Source organism: Diospyros lotus, chromosome 14, assembly GCF_014633365.1.
Source record: "Diospyros lotus cultivar Yz01 chromosome 14, ASM1463336v1, whole genome shotgun sequence".
In the NCBI taxonomy this organism is placed as follows: Eukaryota; Viridiplantae; Streptophyta; class Magnoliopsida; order Ericales; family Ebenaceae; genus Diospyros; species Diospyros lotus.
This window is the reverse complement of record NC_068351.1, coordinates 12,032,223-12,056,204: the sequence shown is the minus strand read 5'-3', so window position 1 is coordinate 12,056,204 and position 23,982 is coordinate 12,032,223. Positions and strand designations below refer to the sequence as shown.

At 34.5% G+C, this 23,982-nt stretch overlaps 2 protein-coding genes across 6 annotated transcripts in view; both read right to left on the bottom strand.

Moving 5' to 3' along the window:
* Positions 1-5,036: 5,036 nt before the first annotated feature.
* On the bottom strand, positions 5,037-10,171 carry LOC127791169 (uncharacterized). 4 transcript variants are annotated; one of them, XM_052321002.1, is made up of 3 exons: positions 10,043-10,171; positions 5,523-5,623; positions 5,037-5,444 (listed from the first exon to the last, which is right to left on the bottom strand). In XM_052321002.1, exons 2-3 carry the CDS (start codon positions 5,614-5,616, stop codon positions 5,296-5,298), a joined length of 243 nt encoding a protein of 80 aa, XP_052176962.1. In that variant the 5' UTR covers positions 5,617-5,623; positions 10,043-10,171; the 3' UTR covers positions 5,037-5,295. The 4 variants fall into 4 exon arrangements, with proteins under 4 accessions (XP_052176962.1, XP_052176963.1, XP_052176965.1 ...); XM_052321003.1 differs by having other exon boundaries at positions 5,523-5,632; positions 10,043-10,164; XM_052321005.1 differs by lacking the exon at positions 10,043-10,171 and adding an exon at positions 9,948-9,981.
* A 2,424-nt stretch (positions 10,172-12,595) lies between these two features.
* Positions 12,596-23,982, bottom strand: part of LOC127790716 (protein SEMI-ROLLED LEAF 2) — a 49,051-nt gene continuing 37,664 nt past the window's right edge. For both annotated transcript variants that reach the window (XM_052320333.1, XM_052320334.1), the window contains 2 exons: positions 15,820-16,053; positions 12,596-13,314 (listed from right to left, as the gene is read on the bottom strand). In XM_052320333.1, the coding sequence (XP_052176293.1) occupies positions 13,150-13,314; positions 15,820-16,053 (399 nt within the window). In that variant the 3' untranslated portion in view covers positions 12,596-13,149. The remainder of the gene's footprint in view (positions 13,315-15,819; positions 16,054-23,982) is intronic.

Here is a 23,982-nt window from a genome sequence, read left to right as displayed (position 1 = left end):
TAGAATTATGAACTCAGAATTGACTTGATTATGAAATCAAACTGGAACCAACTCAATCTCATTAATCAAGTTAGATTTCAGTTCCAAAATTTTATATTTCATTAACATGTTCCACACTAAAACATTTACATACATAAAACATGTTTTAACACAAAAGTAATAATAATAATAATAATAATAACAAGAATTTTGATATATATATATATATATTTAAGTGAAGTAAGATCAAATGTATAGACTTGATAAATCTATATAGACCCAACTTAATTTCAATTAAATAAAAAATAAAAATAAAATCAAAACAAATTTAGAAAAAATCCTACTAAAGACCATCATATCACCTTATTCAAAACACTTATCAATTATACTCTTACTATGTAGTTGTATTCTTCTACTTAAAACCTATTAATACCTTCTCATGTTACAACATATAATATATCATGCTATGTTATAATGACTCGTTGCATAATAATTTATATATTTCCTAAATATAAATATTTTTCTATGCAAACATATAAGAGAATAAGACGTGCATGAATGTTTGGTACTTTTAATCCAAAAATGAAAGTAAAAAGGAAGTATCCCATCTTAGGGTACAATTAAATGCAGCCAACAAAGGGGGGTACAATTATTTTGCAACTGTGGCTTTGTTACTTAGTGAATTATTGAGGAGTTGATGTCACATTGTCACTTGTATCCTTCTCCCCACAATTACATGCATACACAAAAGGAAAGGAAAGAAATACAAAAAAGCACACACACACCCACACATCAGATCAGAGGAAAGGCTCAAATCAATAATTTCATTTGGGCCCATCACAAGTGTCTGTGGCCCCAGTGGCCATGGGCTAGGGCTCTTCTATCTCCCAGACAGCTTGGGACAATGCATGTTTTCTCTATATCTTTTGCCTCCTCCTCCTCTTATATATATATATATATATATATATGTGTGTGTGTATATATATGTGTATATATATATATGTATATATATATTGATAAAAACTAAAATAATTTTCATTGTATTCTATTTTATAATTACAAGCTATTTTGATTTTTTTCAATCTTTGAACAACAAAGAAAACAATTTGGGATAAATAGTCCATTCTATCTCAATATTGCGTGGTGGATATTTGGTTGGTTTATTTAGAGCGAGATGTATAATTAAAATTATAAATGTTTATAAGTTAGGTTAATTCAAATTTTATATAATTTTAAATCTAGATAAGTCATAGTAGGGTTTGAATTTTAGATCAAGAATCAATCAAAGCAATACAATTAAATGATCAAATTAGATATCCATCTCAAAATTTATGCCATCATATCAAAATTTTATAATCCAAAATTCATGATATACCTAAACATTTATGACCTATAAAATGTCTTTAACATAAAATCTCAAAAAATAGCAAATGCTTCAAAATTATTTATTTAATTTGATTAAATTAGACTCAAAAAATTAAATTAAGAGAAAAATAAATTAACCAAACTAATTAAATTAGTTTAAATTGATCGCTTATTAGAACTCGTAAACGCCTTATCATTCTTAAGGAATATAATAATTTCACGGAGGTTACTTTTATTCTTCTTGTGTGATTTAAGATTTTAAATTTAATAAATAAATAAACTTTCATTTATTCGATTTAAAAACAAGGAAAAAGAAATTGCAAGATCACATTCCTAGATAGTTAAAAAATATATATAAATGGAGATGGAGTACAAGCTTAGGTATGGAACGGTGGCTTTAGTCCAAAAGGGCGAAGACAGCATCATAAGATGCCCTCTCTTTGCACCTTTTGCCTCATGACTTTGGGCGAAAAGCATCCATATATTCCATAACAAAAGCCCCCCCCCCCCCCCCAAAAAAAAAAAAAAAAAAAACCTAATTCCGAACCCCATTCATCATTATGAATTCTGTTAACATTATTATTACTTTGGCCCAACCTTTTCTTCCTTCCTTCCACTTTTGAACCCAATTCATGTGTATTTTTTAACGTTGATTGAGGCGGGAAATGGGCTGGAATCGAGGCTTTGGTTTGTTCACAAAGACTATTAATTAATTCAATTCCAACAAAATTTGTGGTTCCAAAACACCATCATTAACCCATTAAAATCATCTCACCTGCCTTTATCATCCTCGTCCATTGTGCCCCCACAATCTCAACTAAATAATATTTTTAAAAAAATAATTATAAGACACAATAAGAGTTAATACAGCCAGGTGACACTCTGCAGGGTGAATTGGAATGACCATTGCATTTACTTACTAGAGATAGAGTGACCATTTCACCTACTCAACCCAGTTTACATTTTAACTCATAATTTCTAATGAACATAAAATATTTGAGAGTTGTGTGATTATTTATAAAAAAAATTATTTGTATGATAAGAATATATTAACCTTGGAGTAAGAAGAGCCAACTTTCATGGTAAAATCACAAATTTCTCCCACTCATTTGATTAACATTATTATAATAGGGGACTGTTTTTTAGTGGCTGATAATGGAGATAGAATAGAATGGGCTTGAATCATTAGCATGATTCAAAATGGTGACTTTTTAGGGTAGCATTTCTCTCTTTTTATTCAATTTTTCTAAAGTTGGAATAGAAATTTAAAATTAAAAGAACTTCAAGTAGCAAAAAGAAGAAGAAAAAAAAAATCTTCCATGCAACTGGAAACTCATCCCAAGATGGAGCTTTTGATAAAAGGAAAATGAGTTTGACAGTCAGTCAGTATTCTACTTGTTCTTTCTTCTACTATGACAGCCCATATTCTTAAAAAGGGTGAGGATCAATTTATGGGATATACTAAGTAAGTATATAAAAATTTATATACAGATTCTCCTTACAAATGTTTGGATTTTGATTGTAAAGAAGATTATTATACCCTTTTTATTAGACCAACTTTTAAAGATACATAAAAAAAAAAAAAAATCTTTTAACTATTTTAAAATGAGTCATCTAATACAAAAATAATTAGGGTTTTTTTTCTTTATCTTCGAGAATCCAAAATAGTTTATGGGTTATGTATATTAGGTAAATATACGAAAATATTACTTATAGATATATTTGAACTCTAATTATATATATAAAAAAACTACTATAATCCCTTTTTACAAGCTCAACTCTTAAGAATAAAACAAATAAATTATCTTCTATCTCAAAATAATAAGTATGGTGCGCAAAGAAGTGCCATTTTAGTCCAACAAAATCCTCCCATAGTACTAAGAGCAACTAAAGCACATCAAATCCCACCTTTGCCCTCTAAGCTGCTTTGTTTATGCGTGTGGGTGTGTAAATTAAGATATGACAGCACTCCAAGAGGCAGAGGTACAGGCAGAGGCCAAAACTTCCACCAATGGCATGTGCATGGGTTATGGGATGGGAAACCACTTTAGGGATACTGTCATCTAAATGACAGCATGGAAGAAGAAAGCTATCTTTGTTTGAAAGATGGCTGAAAAAGGCTAGCAAATGGGGAAGAATTCCCTTACTGTGGAATCTCTAGTGATTGAGATTGGGGGCTCTCCCTTTACCAGACATGCATCATGACCTTTGTATCATGCTTTGTCTCACCCCTCCATAGCATCCAGGGTCCCCCACCTCTCTCTCTCTCTCTCTCTCTCCCTCTCACTTCATTTCAATTCAATTCCAACCTTTGTTCTTCAACACATCTATCTCATCACTTTCCCTTTTGTCAATAACTGTTTCCTCATCAGCTCTAATCTTAATCTAGAATCAATGTTTTACCTTTGTTCTCAATACCACACACACAGAAATTTAAGAGTATTGAATTCTAATTGCACATTTTCAATGCAACCATTAGGCTAACAGGGGTCTGTCACTAACCATCATCATCAACTAAATCTTATTTTAATTAGATTAATAACTTATGTAATATGACACTTATAATGTTAATTAATTTTTAAAATTTGACTTATTATCACAAATTTTTGCGAAAAAAAATGTGAAAATTTGATACCTTTTCTAACAAGGCTCTTTAGTAAGAGAATAATCATAATTTTTTTCAAAAAAAAAAAAAAAAAAGTTTCAGGTTGTGAATGAAGATGAAGAAAAGGGTCTACCACTGAGAAAAGAAAAAAGATGAAAAGCAAGAGAGGCATTTTAATTTTTTGCTCTTAACCAAAAATGTGGAATCTATAATAAAAGGAAAAAAAAAAAAAAATCATGTGTAACTAGAAATATGAATTTTACTGATATGCTGAAACAAATGCATTCATTGAAGAAGATAAATGAAAATTGATTTTCAATACTAATATGTTTGCGTGAATTTTTTAAAATTATTTATAATATTTAATATTAATATAAGTAGTAGCACAATCCATTATCTTAGGATGTAAAAATTAATAATAATAATAAAAAAGAGTAAGACCGGTACTTGAAGAAAAATCAAATCTCGGAAAGAAACCAAAAAAAGAAGCAAAAGATGTAAAAATTTCGATAAGATTTCTCTAGAAAGTCTCAACTTAGCCTAGCCTCTTAGAGATGAGAAAATTAAGAGATGAAAGAATGAGGGACTATTGATACTACGAGTTGTGATGGAAATGTAAAGAGGATGAGATATTTACAGAAGATGCAAAATGCAGAAAAGAAATATAATTTTGTGAAATAAACTGAGGACTCAAAACGGAAAGAACGAACTTGAGGAATGCATTTAGGTCGAGCTTCGAGATATTTAACACCAAAAGAGGGCAACAATTGTCAATTTGCTTTGGAACTTGGCATTTGCATCCTCCCGGCAGCAACACACTGAACCTTAATAGCATAGCCACAGGCCCACAACTTCTGTTCTCTCCCCCAGCAAAGTCACATTGATGACCAGACTAATTTAAGCATCCATCAGGACCACAGAAAAAGCTTCCCTCCCACAATATCAGGCACTATGAGATAGATTGTAGATTCCAAAAAGCTGGAATAAAACAGAACAGTGAGAGATTACAAAGTTACGTACCCGCAAAATTCTTCTCCCCGAGTGGTTGGAAATGGCACCCTGGAACCTAACATATTGTTGCTCAAGCTAAAGAAAATTTGTTGAATTCTTGATATGCAATTCAGAATCATACACCGAATTAACTTGCACATGAAAATGAACTGACATGACATGATTGCCCATGCAACCAACCTTTATTCTAACATACTTCGAAGCAAAACCTGTCCAAAAAAGTTAAGTACACAGGAGTAGGAAAGCAGTTACAATCCCATTTGGAAGTCAAACTAGTTCTAAGAGAGCAAGCCAAAGGAAAGACATGGAAGCCAATCACTGTCTAGTGTGGGGATTCAAGCTTCAGCACTGGACTTCACAATGAAGTTTTGACGACTGATGGGGTTCATGACAACAGGAGGGCCTGCAGTTCGAGGCCATGCCTGAAACTTCTTGTCAGTTTCTTCCCACCATTCTTTGCTTGAAACAGTTGTCGGTGTAGTGCCTGCTCAAATGCCTGTGTCATATTTTACAGTGCAGCATTTCAATGCAAACAAAATTGCAAGAATAAACATAAAATTACCTCCAAATATCTTCCTGTCGGCAATAAAATGGTCACACAAATAAGCAATAGCGAATGATCCCAAGACACCAGTAACTATGTATTTGGCTGCCATTTTTAGCCTGCAACAGCTAAGGAACGCAGGTGTAAACAAACAAATGCAATAAAACCATCTCTCCTTGAAGGGAGCAAAGATAAAAAAGGTGCATCCTAGTCAATATTTCATATGGTTAAGCTACAAGCGGACTCTAAAACTTGAATAGAGACCCACGTCACCTATCTAGCTAGGTCACCTTCAATTTCCATGGTGTAGAGTTTTTCAGCTCCTGCTCCTTAAGAACAGCTAATAAAGGTCAAAAGAGAATATTATTTGCCAGCCCTTGGTGTATGTTAAATATTACCAAAAAGAGTTAAGAGGCTTTTTCTCATAAACTGTAAATACCAAGTCAATTTGATGTTTTACTAAGTATCAGTTGTATTTAAGGGAATAAAAGCTTTCTTTCAAAATTCAGCACATAATTCATTTTGTTAATTACAAATAATACATGAATGATCAAGACTTCAAGGAATAGCTTTAATTTGTTGGTTGCATATACATCCAATGCCATCATGGAATAATAATAATAAAAAAAACTAACAACAATGACTCCCCCCCCTCCCCTCTCAAGAATTTAAAAAGGGAAAAGCACTCACAAACAGAGAAGATAGTTCATGTTGAAACAATGAAAGGATAAATTACACTCAGCACATTTAAGTTTGGCAAAAAGACACAGATACCTCCAGCTTATTAGAAATGACAGAGACCTTCCATCAGTTTATAAGTCTTGCTTCACTTTCCCTCCTGCCATTACCTTATGCCATTAAAATTTTTAAAATGACAAACCCCTCCCTCCCAAAGGTTTGTAGGAATAAGGGAATAGGGGTTCTATTAATCCAGGAGGGAAGGCCACTGGCTTTTATTAGCCAAGCTTTGGCCCCTAGACACTTGGGATTCAGCATATATGATAAGGAACTGCTGGCTGTGTTAATTGCAGTGGAGAAGGTGGAGACACTACTTGGAGGGAAGTCAGTTCATAATTATGTCTAACCATGAAAGCTTAAAATTTTTACTGTAGCAGAAATTGCACACACAATTGCAGAGAAAGGGGATGGCTAAGTTTATGGGGCTGGATTACATCATTCAATACAGAAAGGGGAAGGAAAATGTTGCTGCAGATGCATTGTCCTTCTGTTTTGAAGAGGGAACCTCTGCAGCCATTACCTCAATCATCCCTGATTAGGACCAGAAGGTAATAGCAAGTTATGAGAAGGCTGAGTGGTCTAAGGAAGTGTTGGAGCAGCTGGTAATTAACCCTTCAAGCAGGCCAGGCTTTACCCTATTGAATGGGTTGATGATATATCATGGCAGGTTGGTGATTGGAGACTGTGACCAACTCAAGGGCAAGATACTGCAGTCATTGCATGGATCTCCCTTGGGTGGGCACTCGGGGACCACAAAGTAAAACAACTTTTCTATTGGCCACAGTTGAAGAAGTTTGTGATGGATTGTGATGGCTTGCGATGTGTGTAAAAGGTGCAAGCATGAAACAGTTGCAGCCCCAGGTCTATTGCAGCCCTTGGCCACACCTGTGCAAGCCTGGACCAGTGTGTCCATGGACTTTGTGGAAGGGTTATCCAAATCAGAAGGTAAGGATTGTATTTTGGTGATAGTGGACCGTTTAACAAAGTTTGCACATTTCCTAAGCCTTTCCCAACCCTTTACCGCTCAAGAAGTGGCCTGAATCTTCTTGGACCAAGTGGTAAAGTTACATGGAACATCACCATCCATAGTATCTGATCAAGACAAGATATTTACAAGCCTATTATGGCAAGAGTTGTTGAAATCCTTGGGAATTAAACTGCACATGTCTACAGCGTACCACCCTGAGACTGATGGGCAAATTGAATGGGTTAACCAGTGCCTAGAGACTTACCTCCGCTGCCTGTGTTTCCTACAGCCTAAAAGTTAGCACAAGTGGCTCTCCTTGGCTCAATGGTGGTATAACTCCTGCTACCACAGTTCAATTAAGATGTCCCCTTTTGAGGCCTTGTATGGGTACAAACCTCCCCTACTGCCTGCCATTATGGAACCCACTATGGTGGCAGTTGTGGACACTTACCTACAACAACGGCATAACATTCTACAACTTGTTAAGGAAGGAGTTAGCAACTGCTCAAAACCGGATGAAGCAGTTTGCTGACAGGAGGAGGAGTGAAAGAGAATTTGTAATAGGTGATGAAGTGTACTTGAAGCTAAAACACTCCCATCAAAAGGCTCTTTCTCAAGGACAGGTCTCTAAATTAAGCCCGAAGTTCTATGGCCCTTTCCCTATTATTGCAAGATTTGGGACTGTTGCCTACAAACTCCAGCTGCCCCCTAATTCCCAAATTCACCCGGTATTTCATGTTTCATTGCTCAAGAAGTCAGTGAGACCACAACAGGTTAGTCCCTCCTTACCCTCCGTCTCCTTTGTTCAGGACACTTCCCCTAATATGGAACCAGCAGCCATTTTGAACAAGAGGGTCATCTACAAACAGGGAGCCCCTTTGACTCAAGTATTGGTGAAATAGTTTCATCTCCATCTGGATAATAACACTGGGGAGTACCTTCTGGACTTACTCCCTCAAGCTGCACACCTTCTCTCTATTTCTTGAGGAGAATAAATTTTGTAAGGAAGGGGGTTGGGGGGGAAATTGTCATGTACCTACTGTTGTTGGGGTTGTACCTTGTATTGGTGGTTATAACCGTTTGTACTACAGGCTAGCCATAGTAATTGTACTTAGAAAGTAGCTGCCTATGGTTGTACCTCATTTTGAATTTGGCAGCCTTGTTGGCGCCAATCTCTGCTGCTAGGATCAGTATATAAGCACTGATCCAGCCTAATACAAACCATCAAAGAATATTTTGAGACAATTCTCTATTTTCCTGCTCAATTCTCCTTCTCTCTCTCTGCAATTCGTCCCAATTCCCTCTAATTTCCTACCCTAATTCTCACCAATCGGTTGAGAATTCACTGTCAGATTTCAGGATCTGACAATATTTTACACCAAAGGATGTAAAATAACTTACCTATTCAAAATCCATAAGTCATTTTCCTATTACACTAAAGCAAATAAACTATTTTTCTTTCTTTTGCCAAAACATCTTTACATATGTGTATATCTATAAACAAATACATATGTACATAATATGTATACATATATAAATTCATGTTCATATATATAAATACATTTACACACGCGCATACACATGCACACACAGATATATACAGTCACACGAATGCATACATATACATATGCCTACATATATGCATACAAGCACACATACACGCATAAACATGCACACATAGATATGCATACATACACATATATTACAGACACATGCACACACAAATACATATACATATGTATACACATATATATAGATATACATGCAAACACAAATATACATACATACAAGCACATATACATGTATACATACATATATATACATGCACATGCACACACAGATACACACACATGCATACAAACGCATACACATATATACATACACATGCATGCATGCACATACATATATGTACATACACATTCATGATTTATACGTACATATCTATTTTTTTATATATACAAATAACTAATTTTTGGAAAATATTTTACAATGCAAACAAACACCAGAAAAATGAGATAAAAAAAATTCTGTTTAAAACATTTTACATTGACAAATATTTTCCAAGGTAAAATGTTTTATTTCCAAACAAACGGAGCCTAAGTCTTGAACATCAATCAACATGTTAGATTGAAATGAGGATACAGATCAGTAACTCATCCTTGGAAATTCTAATAGCAGAGCAGTTTTTTTTTTTTTTGGGCAACAGAATTCACCAATTCATCAATCAAAACATTTTCAATACTGTCATACTTATATTGGACCTCTTATTAGCCTTCATACTGGGCATTTGAAGCAACACAGGAAGTGAAAAATGCACGTGAATTACCCAGCATCTGACAAAAGGGCCATATTTATCCATCTACTACTTAATTTTTGTGCTAAACATCATATCACTAATTTCCTATATTTCAATACCAGTTGAACAAACTCAGTATTTTAATGTTTTTCAAGTGAAAACCCTATTTCTTACCTATAAAACAACATCCAAAAGCTATCGAATAGAAGACAATAAGTGATGTGTCTAGATGCCACCTACAGGTTGACATTCCAAATTATTGCAGCAAACAGAGAGAACTACACTCAGACTAGTGGCAACAAAGTGACCATAACGAACATAAAAGAGACCAAATATTATACGGCACAAAATTGGGGCACGCAAGCAAACAGATGCATACCTACAAATAACAGGCACGTACAATTACGAGATAAACGACCAAAAAAAATGATTCAACTATAACCTAATCGATTCACAAAAGGCGCAGACTGATATGATTGCAGGTCCAGAGAATTCAAACCCCGAGAGAGAGAGAGAGAGAGAGAGAGAGAGACTTACAGAGACGGATGCGTTCGAGGGCGTTCGAATCGAATGTTTCGGAGCCGCGATCTACTGATTGACCCAACAGTACTTTCCAGAAACCTTTCCAGACCTCATTGGCTATGTTTGGTTGCCCAGATAAATGCAGCGCATGTTGAATTTGTATAATAATACATTTTTACTTGTAATTTATAATAATAAATAATATTCAATATTAATAATAATTAAAATCAAGGAAACCAACACAATATATTATATGTAATTATTTTAATGATATATATATAAATATAAACATATTTTTAAGCAAATTATATTAAAATATAATGTAAAAAATGAAATTTGAATCGAATTAGATCGAATCAATCTGTCTTAACCCTAATTGATTCAATCTCCAATTTAAAATTTTTATAAAATATAGTTATAATCTATTTCAAATTAAATGATTATGCTTAAACATATAAATATAATAGATTTTTTTTTTTTATTCACTTAGGATGTATGAGTTTCGTCCGATTAATTCTTAAGAGCGATTAACTTTCATTCCTTGATGCACTTACCGGATAAATCCGGATACGAATATAATTTATACACACTTAGAACTGAACATTCAAAACAGTCTAAGTATGACTTAAATATTTCAGTAAGTCTCTGCACTGATTTGAACCCTGATATTTTATGTGATACTTCAGATACTTTAACTTTATCACTGCACCATGCCCGTAACAACGAGATAATAGACATTTTATATAATACTAATATATATTAGACATTTCATGCAATAAAATTATTCATTCAAACTATTTATAAGATCAAATATAATTACTTATTGAATTTACATTATCTTGAGCTTAGGTTTAATCCCACGATGGATTGACCTATTCCAAATAATTGAAAAAATAATGTAAAATTAAAATATTTTTTCAATTGAGCAACCCTTGGGAGTAACTTAAATAGTGTAAGAGTGGAAATTTTTTTGAGTTAAATCAAGATTTGAACTATAAAAGTATTCAGTGTAACTATTTTTAAGGTCACAATTGTTATTTTTATGATAGGGTTTTACTCAATGAATATGTTAAAAACATACATCAATGTTTAATTATTTCAAAGATAAAATATTTGATTAGTTGTGAAATTTAAAATTTAAGTTTTTTCATGACACCAGTTTTTTTTATATTATTAGGTCATTGGTGCAGTTAATGTAAAAAAAAAACTTTAGTTACAACTCAAATACCTACACTTTTTGATAATATGGACTAACACTGTATTCAACACTTTATATATATATATTTTTTATATTTTAAACCTTATACAAATAGTCTTATTTATAGTATGAAGTCCAACGATTATAAGTATAAATTAATTAGAATTTTAATCTGGATATTATCTAAAAAAAAAAATACTCTTTATTAGATAAGATGGAAACTTATATTTTCGATATTGTTTCATTTAGAGATAATACTTTCCCCTAGATAAGATAAGAACTTATTTCATTTAATTATATTCTGATCATATTGACTCATTATAATCACACATAATATTAAATAATTATTATTTTATATTTTATTAACACTATTTGAATTATTGTATATAAATCTACAACATTAGTCAAACTAAGGTTGAAACTTCTCGTGTCATACAAAAAAAAAAAAAAAAATTCTTTCTATGAACTAATAATAATTTTTAAATGCTCTAAAACTCCAATGGTGCGAGGAAAAAGATTTCATTCTTTGTGTTAAAGAACATAATATTATATTTATTGTAAATATTTGAGGAAATTATCTTTATTATTCACATTTTTTGTTTCAAATTTATTTTCATGACATCAAATACGAAATAGAGATTGCTATCCTTTGAGATGAAAGTTGTTGCAATTTGAAATTTCTACGTAATTGCTTATTTATATTATTTGTTAAACTAGTTTTTGAATTTTGATGATACAGAAATGAATGAAAAATAGTATTGTCAAACAAATTTGTTTTGTATTAGTTGATACATCTTGTACGATTTCAAATACAATACTTTTAAGAATTAAAAATTTTCTCTTGACCAAAATACTATAGACTATTGACATGTTAGGTATTAAGTGATATTTTTGAACAAATTGACCTCATATCTCACAATACTACCGTAAATTAATAAAAATTAAGAAACTAAAATAATTATGTGTTATTGTATTTATATAATTATATACATTGAAAATAGAAAATATTATTTTTTATTAATGATACAGTTTTTAACTTTTATATATTTTTATATACTATCATTATTTGTATCATCGCATCATTTATTTATTTTGATTCATCAATTGCATAATACAGAACAATAGAGATACTTGTTTTTAGGTTTTGTATTCTTGATTTAAAGACATTGCTATATTATTATGTTAAATCATTTATTTAAGCAAAGCTATAATCTGATTTTGTTTAAAAACTTTATTATAGTTGTACATTGTTTTCATATATATATATATCATCAATTTATAATAATAATAATAATAATAAATCTAAAACAATAACTAAGACGACAGTATCGCCAACTATGATTGAAGTTGAAGCTTTAGTTGTCAATGACTTTTGTCCATCTTTGAGCTTCATTAATGATGCCCACTCATTTGAGAGGGTTGTTTGATCCTCCTTCATATTTATAGGACCATATTTTTGGAAACATAATGGTAAGGTGTTATGAATGTATCCCTGTTCAATGAAGAATCAGCTGTATGTCCATATCCCAGACATTTACAATAATGATGGGTAGGAATCAATTAAAACCATTAATTGTAATTGAAAATTTGTACATCAAATCAAATGGGGTGGACGGATCAAGACAGAAAAGAAAACTCTCTCATGCTGCCTAGCTGCCAACAACTTAGTTGATATTCCTCTTCCATCTGGAGGAAGCCTCCCTTGATGCAGTCTCTCACAAAGATTTAAGGAGTAATTACAAGAACAAAAGAATCTGGTGCAAAACTTAACCAACTCTCAATCATCACAACTCCCAAAGCCACTTCATCTCCAATGCCTAGATCATATGCTTGTTCCAAAATTCTCTGAGCAAAAATGTCAGGGGCGCCATACCGACAACCTGTATCTGTCTCGTAAATGTACAATTTACATGCTTATATTGAATCAACACCCAGCTGCCTTCAAGAAGTTATCGTATGGACTTGATGCAGGTAATCTGAAGGAATGGGGATTATGCTGATATTCGGTTGCACACAACATAGGAAGAGTGCCTACTGGTTGCTGGTTTACACTGGCAGTGAAATCTAGGTCCAAGAAAGGATTGCCAACCTGCTTTTGCAATGTTTCGGAATATCAGATTGATTCAAGGAACATTCATAACAAAAGCAGCACTCTTGAAAGCACGGGCATGAAACTAGAACTTCACCGTTGACAGCCAAGTGTAACTACAATTATCCATCTGTCAACTTGCATTATTAAGATATTATAAGTTTACGTAGGGATGTAGATTCATTATAATTCGGAATTTTAGGCTTCTCACTACATTGCAGTCCCATTAGATTTTCTTATTTCAGAATAAGACACAACAACCTAACAACTGTCTAAGGTGTATGCATAAAATACATAGGAAACTGAAAGGCCTGATCCTCGACTACCTTTTTGTTTGCGACATGGCAGATGCCCTAAGTTGATCTTTCTTGCTAACAACTTTACACACTCGAGTTATTGGCTTTGAAGAACTGAGGGGTCAATACATGAGTGATCCGGTTTCTAGTCATATAATTAGAGACTTGCAAAGCTCAACTGTAACAACTTCTCACCCATTTCTTATGCATGATGCATTTTTGTTTCGTGGGAACCAATTCTGCATACCCAAAGGGTTTTTGAGAGAGCAAATTATATGGGAGCTGCATGGTGGTGGTTTAGGAGGGCATTTTGGGAGTGATAAGACTTTGGCTATGGTAACAGAACGTTATTATTGGCCAAGAATGAGTCGTGATATTGACAGGTTAGTGAGACAATGTAGGGTCTAGTAATATGCTAAAGGGAATTCGCAAAACCATGGATTATATACTCCATTACCAGTTGCTTCCTCTCCTTGGATTCATCTTAGCATGGATTTTGTTCTTGGACTTCCAAAGACAGCTGAGGGGTATGATTATATACTAGTTGTGGTTGACCCTTTTTCTAAAGTGGCACACTTTATTCCGTGTTCTAGGACTGCTGATGCATCTCACGTGGCTGATTTATTTTTCAAAGAAGTGGTGCACTTGTATGGAATTCCTAGTTCAATTGTGTCAGATAGAGATGTAAGGTTCATGGGGCATTTTTAGCATACTTTATGGACGAAACTGTGGACACAGTTGCAGTATTCTAGCAATTGTCATCCACAAACAGATGGACAAATCAAAGTGACTAACTGAAGTTTGGAAATTTGCTACGTTGCCTTGTCGGAGATTATGTGAAGACATGGGACATGATTTTGCCTCAAGCTGAATTTGCCTTTAATAACTCTGTCAATCGCACAACCAAGAAGACTCTCTTTTGAGGCTGCCTATGGGCATAAACCTCAACATGTCTTGGATCTTGTTCCATTAGCAGAGGAAGCTAGGATCAGTGAAGATGGAGCAGCATATTCTAACCATATTTGCCGTATACATGATGAGGTACGAGCTGCAATTAAAGCTAGCAATGAGCAGTACAAAGAAGGAGTGGACCAGCATCAATGCTTCAAGGAGCTTGCTGGGGATGACCAAGTGTTGGGAACACCTTAGAAAGGAGAGGTTTCCAAAAGGAGCCTACGATAAACTGGTCAAGAAAAACTGGTCCATGCAAAATTTGAAGAAAATAAGAAGCTCCAATGTTTATGTGGTGGAACTGCCAGATGATCTTCAGATTAATCCTATTTTTAATGTTGCTGATTTATTCGAATTTCATGGCTTTGATAATGACATAGGGCCACCAACTGATAAGGATTGGACTAAACAATTACCAAATAAGCCAAGAGAGGTGATTTTCTTGACATGAAAGAGGCAGTCTAGAAGGGGGAATCAATATTGCAGATTTCTTAGTAAGTGGTTAGGGAAGTCTCCAACTGAAAGCACTTGGATTTCAGAAGAGGAACTGAAGAGGATTGATCCTACCACTTATGACCAATATATCCACATTTTCTCATCAGAGCCAAGTTTCTCTTCACCTCAAGGGAATTGATGCAGGAGCAATAAAAAAAAATATTATTAGCAGGGTTATTTTTGTTATTTCGCATATTTTATTATTATTTTTGCAGCTTCTGGTCATATTATTTTTATTTGGTTTCAAACTAGTCATGTTATGGTTTTTAGGGTCTCATTTAAAGCCCCTAGAAGGTGTCTAGCCCAACAGAATTAGGAAAACTAAACCCTAACCCTTGTGGGTTAATTAGGAGGACTATTTAAACAGTTGTAATGTTACCCCAGGGTTAGTTTTTTTGGCTGTTTACTATTGGAGGAATTGTCTCCTTCATTCCTGGATGTTTAACCAGATGCCGGCCCCTGTTTAGCTGATGAACCAGTCACTTTAGGCTGTGTTTCGGGTCTATTTTATCTTTCTTCTCTCAGGATTCTCTCTCTGCACTTGATAAATTTTATTCTAGACTAGACTCCTTGTTCTACATCAGGTATACAGAAACAGCTAAACTGGAAACAGGAGAGGCACATATGCAGGTTTTTATCAATTTAAACAACAGAGCACTGATCTCTTTTCAATATGTATTGATATGTAACTTAAATATTAATGACTATGAAGAAGTAATTATCTAAATGCATGTCCTAGAGAGTGCACTAAATCAAGAATTACCTCTATCATGGCCCCATCAGTAGGGGCATGGGAAGCGAGCTTATCCTCCTCATTATAAATTTGTGGGGTTCCACTGAGCAGATTTTCTTGCCTCTGTTGGGTGTTCATCAAATAGGACATCTTCTGCTGCTTCCCCACTAGAAGTGCTTCACAGTGACCAGCCATTTCCTTGAAAGACACATCATGGGTGTTGCACACAGAGAGTCTCCCAACTTGATGTGCTGAATCCAAAATCTGTGTGCATTTAAGTAATAAGTACGTGGCAGTAAACTGTCTTAGCGTAAGCAGTTCTTAGCAACATCTTTGATTTACACCAAGCTTTGGGTTGCATGACAGTGTACAGGTTGGACACAGTGGAACCATATCTTAGTCTGATAAACCATGCACTAGTAATCTGAAAATATACAGTACAACTTGAGTTACAACAAGAAAATAATCCAACATAGTGAAAGGAGGGCCTCTGTTCCTTAGCCAGCCAAAAAAAAGAAAAGAAAGGAGAACCTCTGTAGTAGTTTGACAAACCCCTTAATATGGAGGCCACTTGGGTAGCATGGATACATCTATCATCTATGGATGAGCTGAACACTCAATTAAACAAGGTTGGCTCTTCTTGAATGTGTCCTAATTTAACTAAATACTACCAGGATGCATATCTCTGCAAGATGGTTTATGGTGATAAATCTTAAACAAGAAATATGCCCGCCATTTTTGGAATGCAACATGTATGCGTGCAATGTGTTTAAAATTATCTGAAAAAAAAAAACACACCCATTCCCTGAGCAACATGGTGTAGAAACATTAAATTGGACAGCATATCCATGTCTGATGAACAGAATGTACTTGTCAGACAAGTCCGAATATGTAAAGTCACATTGTGTAGTGTTTCCAAGAATGTTGCCTCCTTCAGCACACAAAAATGCCTGTCAGATGAGCAATGTGGCATATCTAAGGTTACTACTTAGTTGACATTTGTGTCCACTTAGAAGTTAGGAACCCTTTCTTCTGCTTTTTGTTTTTTTAATGAACATGGATATTCATTGGTGTTTTAAATTGTAAAGATATATTGGATTGCTATCTTTTCTGACTCTTTTTTATTTCTTTGTGACAGATAGATTTATTAGTAATGAACATAATTATTTGTTAATAATGATATACAACTGAGGAATAGTACAGTTAACTAATGTTTAACTATATAAATTGAATGGAATCTTTTGAGTCTAACTTTGATGGTTTGCATAATATATTTGTAGACATAGCTAATAAAAAGATTTAGAAAGGTATCTTTTTCTGTATCTGTAGGGTGTCCACATCCTGATTTTTGTTCACTTCTGCTTTAGTGTTGTTGGGAAAACCACCACAAACATAGAAAATAAATTGTCTCATATGCCTACGGTTATAAAGGCAGGGGGGGTACTTACACATTGTATAGGCAATGTAGGCCTTACTTAAACAAGCTTGGTAGTTAGGCGGTTATGCTATTTTTGAATTTGGCTGCCTTTGGCGCCTTGTCCCAAGCGGTGGATCAGTATATAATAAACTGAGCCCGCTCCATTTGAGGCATCGATGAATACAAACTGAAAATTCACCTTTCCCACCTTAAATTCTCTCTCTCTCGATCCTTCCCTCTTCTATTCTCTGCTCTCTCTCTCTCTCTCTCTCATTCACCCTCGATCCATCTCAATTTTCCCCAATTTAGAGGAGAATTCTGTTGTCAGATCTAAGAATCTGACATTCTGCAATACCCATACAGGAACAAAATCAAGACACAAATTTGTGGTATGGCTATGTGCCTACATCCACAGGCGAAGGAGGAGCAAAATTCCACTATGAGAGTAAAGGGAGATACAGAGGGATGAAACTCTCACTCTCAACCAAAAACCTCAATGCACCCAACCTCACACAAATCTCACTGAGATATAAACTGCACAATGAATAAGCAATAAGCACACAGAAATAATTAGATATAGAGGGGTATTTATAGAGAAGGGATAGGACATAAATCCTAATCTTACTGAGCTTAGGATTAGTTATCAAAATCCTATCTCTATCATGAATGGTAAACACCATTTGAATTTGAGTCAAACTCAACTAATGTGTTATCCATATTGGTGCCTGTCTTTCTTAAACCAACAATCCCGTGAAGAGGACAAAGTAATAAACACAAAAAAATCAAATAGAAGGTAAATGATACGTACCAAGACAGCAAGTGGTTAAGACATTTATTAAGTCATAATAAATTGAGAGCATCTTTTACATTTTCAACTTTAATTTGAGATGAAGATATCAGTAAGTGTTTTTCTCATATGATGCCTTCAAAGATAGATAAACAGATAGATGTCCGTGCCATTCTCATGTCTTCTACTTAGATTTCAGCATTAGTATGTTCATCTCATGTCATCTCTCTGCCTTGTGTCAATGTCTAATAGGGCCAGTAGGAAACCAAAGAGAGAGAGAGAGAGGAAATAGGAGAAAAAGAAAACTAACTTTTAGAAAATAAAAAAGTTTTTTTAGAAGAAAAGTCAAAGAAACCATATAATATGTGAATTCTGGAAACTTGAAGTTAACTACATAAAATTTAGAAATATACTTACAGTAAAAAAAAAAAAAAGGTGAATAGAAGTCTTAGAGAATATCAATTACATAACTGAGTTTGGCAAGCACTCTCAATATTCTATATTTCCTAAAACTAAAGTCATTCAAACTTCAACTTTTGCATGTTTGTTTGAACACCATTTTTGTGATTTGAGCTTTTTCAAACCTAAGCCTGTCTTGCTTCTGTTTCCAACACCACTTGCTACACACTAAGAATACTTCTAAGACTGTGCCATGTACTGTTGTATACTGATCCTCTCAGACACTTGCAAAATGCTCCAATCACATGCACAAAGTTGTCCTAATGGTTCTTCATCTTTCCAGAATTGAACACTCGGACGACATATAATGATAACATACCATGTGTATTCATCACTTAAATTAGAACCATCTTATAAGTTTAAAAACTAAAAAGGTTGCAAATCAATTATAAGATGAAAACAATAAGAATATTCAGTTGTCCCTTCAGGGAGATCTTATAAAATTGGAACAAATAAGAATATCCAGCTGATGAATAGAACTTTCTTCTATAGATGCCATAACTTTTCCTACACATTTGAAGAATTTTTTTTTACTATTTTAATAATTTTATTTCAAATGAAAATGAAATAATAGTTATACTTTAACGCATACACAAAATACTTTTATTCGTTGTTCTGCCATTACTGTGATGTATACCATTCTTTTCTAAAAAAGGTAACGTACAACTAGACCCATTGTGGTTTAGTCAATTTTATGGGCACCTTATATGGTTTAAACTCATTATTTGAGGTTCCTGTGGTTTGTTTCTTAGTTAGACCTTTGGTTAGTTTAGAGTTTAACGACATTACTAGAGTCTCTCTTGTTGAGCCAAATTGCTTTAATCAACTTATTGCGTATTTTGATGTTTGACAAAACATAATTTTAGTAAAACTATTTTTGGTTTATTTAAAACCCCTAATAGATTTTTGACATGTCTTATGGTGAAAAACATATTTTAAATATTATAGTACTTTGTGTATCAAAATGAACCAAGAAATGTTATTTCTCTAAGTCTAGAAGATTAGCGCACTATAAGAGAACATATAAGAAAATGTTTTTATTTTGGAAAACTTTCTCCCGGTATTTTGATAGTTAACATTCATTGTTATTAAAATGATTTCTTCAAGAAATAGAAAATATGTATTTTGGGAGTGGTAAAATTGTTAAATTCCGAATTTGTTCTAAAACCAAAATTCTACTTTCTTATTGTTTTGGATTTTGATTTTTTAGATATTTTTATTGAATTCAAATGGGGGGGTACTTTCTTATTTACATTTATGTATTAAAGTAAATGGAAGATAAAATATAAATTAAAGAAATATAAATATCTTGTAATGTATACATGCTATATGGATTATATCTTCAAACAATTGCTATATGTATAAAATTTATTTTCTGTAAAATCTGGCCTCAGAAGTTGACTCTTGGTTCAATGGAGTCGACTCCCCTTAAGCTGAAGTCGATTATTGCAAAGCTAGAGTCAACCCAGCCGAGAGCAGTTGATGCAGAGTCGACCTGGCAGAATTGGTGTTTTTCGAAGAGTCGACTCTAGCATTAGAAAGTTGACTCTTGTATAACTAGAGTCGACTCCCACTTAAAATGGGAGTCGACTTTTGTTTTAGAGAAGTCGACTCCTCGGGTCCAACAGTTGAATTTTTTCTAGCCGTTGCAGATTTGTTGGAAGCTCCACTATATATATCAAGAAGATATTTCTGGAGAAGTCTAATGCAAAACCAAGATCAATCTTTCTAAAGGCACTCTCAAGCTCTCAAGCATTCAAGAAAAGCAATCCAAGGCCCAAGCATCAAAGACCAATCAATTGGAGCCCAAGGCAAAGGAGAATATATTCTCTCCAATTGTAGGTAACTTGTATTATTTCTATTTTTCCTTGTACATCATTGTGTTTAATTCCATATTAGTTCAAGGTTGTTTGGACATAGGATTTATTTGTATTAATTTGTGGATTCTGAGTGGCATCCTAGAGCCCAAGTAATCTAGGTGTATTATTGTGTTGTATTAGTTTCCGGGGTGAGCTAAGGGAAAAACCTCGGGGTGTACAAGTTTGGTAGGTGATCTTGTGTGAAAACCTAGTATTGTGGTTTTAGTGGAACCTCAAGTGTCGGGAAGACCTTGAGAGAGTGGAGTAGGTGTTGGAGACACCAAACCACTATATATCTTATGTTAATATTATGGTTGTTTGTGTATCTATATTGCTATCACTCTCAAACAACAGATATATTTATAACAAGTGTATTTTGTGTATAACAAAAGCTCAAGGAATTTTAAAAGGGAAGAATTCGGTTTAATAAGTTTTTAACACTCAATTCACCCCCTCTCTTGAGTGGCCATTGTGTGTCAAGGGACCAACATCTCTCTCTGTCTCTCTCTAAAATCTGACTTTTTGTTGTTGTTATGCCTGATGACAAGCCTAAGTCTAAGAAAGAGGTTAGTCGAGTAACTGAGAAAATGAATTCGGCCTCCAAGACTCCAGGAACTAAAACGGTCTCCTGGAGACTGATCACCGAGAGACCAAGTGGTCTCCCAGAGACTACATAATTGGAGACCAAAATGGTCTTCCGCAGACCAATCATCAGGAGATTGAGTGGTCTCTTAGAAGTATAAGAAATAGGCTATGGACACATTAAATGAGCCCATCGGGAGACTAATTCGAGGGACGATTGAAAGACCCAATTGAGTGTCTAAAGTTTACTCAAGTACACCGAGTGACTAGTTGAGTAACCATTGAGAGACTACCAAGTGAGTGAAATGCTAGTCGAGTGACTGAAGAAGTGGTTGAGTGACTGACTAAGATTAATCGAGTGACAGGGGAGGTTAGTTGAGTAACCGGGAGGATTAATCGAGTAACCTAGCTAAGTTAGTTGACTAACTATGCGAGAGAGTAAGAAAGACAAAGCCTCTCTCGATGCATCACCGAGAGACCCTTCCAGAATACTTCATAGGTCACTCACTAAAAGATGTACAAGAGACTCTCATGGGCCATCCAAACTCGAAACCCTTTCTCTAGACCATGCGAGAGACCCTTCTGGGAGACTATAGACCTCGAGAGACTCGATTTCCATAAATGAGACCGTGAAGAATGGGTCAAACTTACCTTCGATATGCTCGTCGAAGATTGTGGCCACTTGTCAGTCTCCTCCCCCTATAAATAGAAGACTCCTCCTCTAGCAAAAGGTATGCTCACAACCCTGCTCAAACTACAACTCTACTTGCTTTTTGCATTCTACACATTCATTCAGAGACCAACTTAAGCATTAGAAGGCCCGCACAGGAGGTCACCCACGCCCCTAACCGAGTCCGTCCTTGTAGGTCACTCACTCCTCAGGTCACTCACAAATTTTGATCGAGACACTCTCTCGCACAAATATATTTATTGTTGTATTAAGGTAACAACAATTATAATTTGGTGAAAAAGATTCTTCTTGGTAATTGCTATGTTGTAGCCATCTCTAGGAATATTCTTGTATCAAAAAACCGTCCATCATCCCATATGTCTTTATTGCATTGAGAACAACAATCTCAGCATATTTCTCCTTTTTCAACTAATTCAAACAAGGAGCAAATCCCAATTACCCAAAATTTTTGGCCATTGGTACCCAAATTCTGCAAACAAGAGTATAAGGCAATTCAAATTTACAAGGAAACTTTTCAAACACCTAGCAAAATCCAGCTAAGAGAAACCCAGTGCAAGCCAAACCTAGACAAGGAAAAGAGGAAATTGAAGGGGCTTTGAATTTCACAGACAACTGGGAGACAATATAGAGGAAATTTCGATTCTAAACCTAGACAGGGAAAAGAGGAAACTGAAGGGGGAAAGGCAAGAGAGAAATAAAATAGAGAGAGAAACTAAATAGACTATATATTTTAGGGAGAGAAACTCTAGGAATGATTAGAAGTATTATAGTTTAGATAAGTTTGTTAACATCATTAAACTCCAGACTGACAAAAGGGGCTAAAAAAGGCATCCACACTGCACGAGGCTCGCTGCTTTGCAAGGGTCAAGGGAGGGTCATATTTATACACAACTTTCGTCATAACAAACCATGAGGACTTGACATGGTAAATTTAAACAAACATGGAGTGCCCATAAAATTTACCTAAACCACAACAGATTTAATTGCAACTTCGTTTTGAAAAGTACCATGTTAGTATGTCCATGTCCTAACTTATCTGTACCTATGTCTTTTAGGCCAGAGTCCCAGGTATATTCCAAAAACTATGTATTACATATTGGTCAAATGGGCTTCAATCCCTCTTATGATGATACTGAACGTGACAATCACCTAATCTATCTTTCAGTTGTGGCTTAATGTTCCCTGTTTATGACGTTTTGGTAGCTAGAAGTATATACAGCCAGATTACATGCCTCTTATGAATGTTAATGTGTTTGTAAGTTCAGAGTCACAGATAATATTTAGATGTCAGCCTGTTTTGGGAGGCAGTGTGTGGGCTTGGACATTTTTTGGGCCCAAGACAATTGTGTGGGAAGCATATTTCCTCAAGATGTATATAAAAAAAGGGGAAAAAAATAACATTATTAGATGTCATGCTCATCACGTTCATAACGTCTCTTATTAGTATGCTACAACCCATAGAAAATGCTTAGGCTCTCTTCAAAATCAGCTTTAGACAAATTTGATATCATTTAATGACATGATATATTAACATCCAGAGGAGATAAATTTAAACTTCTTATCGATAATATACATGGTGGAGTAAAGACCTCTTAAGAGGAACGATCTCTCTTAAAGACCTCTTAACTAGACTCTAGAGTGCAATGCTAAAGTTGTTTTCTTATAACTTCGTCTTACTATGTAGGTTGCTTCATAGTTCAAGCAACCAAACTGCATAAAGTTTTAATACACATGTTTGTAAACATTCCTCAACAACTTGGTTTCATTCAGTTTAAGCATATGGCAGAAGCAAAAGTCAGAACTGCTTCATCATGAAAACCACATTTTGCAGGGTAAGCGATCTCCATGTCATTTACATTTAAGGGAACCTTTCATCTGAATTTTCATAACTTTTCTAATTGTTTTCTAAGAAAAAGGAAACAGATAAAAGATTATCTAAGACCTTTGTCATGGTCCTAGGGTTTAGCTTAGGACTAGAATGGAAATCAGAAGGATCCGATTCATTTAAGGTCAAGAACAGAATGTATAGAGGGGAAATTGAAGAAGAATGGGGGAGAAATTAGAGAGATTGGAGGGAGAATAGCAGAAGAATGAGAGAGAGAGAGAGATTAGAGAGAAATCTTGGGAGATAATTGAGAATTCAATTTCAAAATCAGCATGCCCTCTCCTCTTACAGTGGGCCTTTTTATAGGCCTTAGCTAGCTCCTTAACTAATTTCTAACAGCACCCATGTGCTCCTAACAAACAACCAAATATCTCCTAACAAACTAATATAAGCCTATTACAATATTACCTCTTTATTATATCCCTATCACAATATTATCCTTCTAATCCTCCTAGGGATATGACAACCTTCAATTTAACTATCATTTGCTTCAGAATGAATCAAGTTTACTGA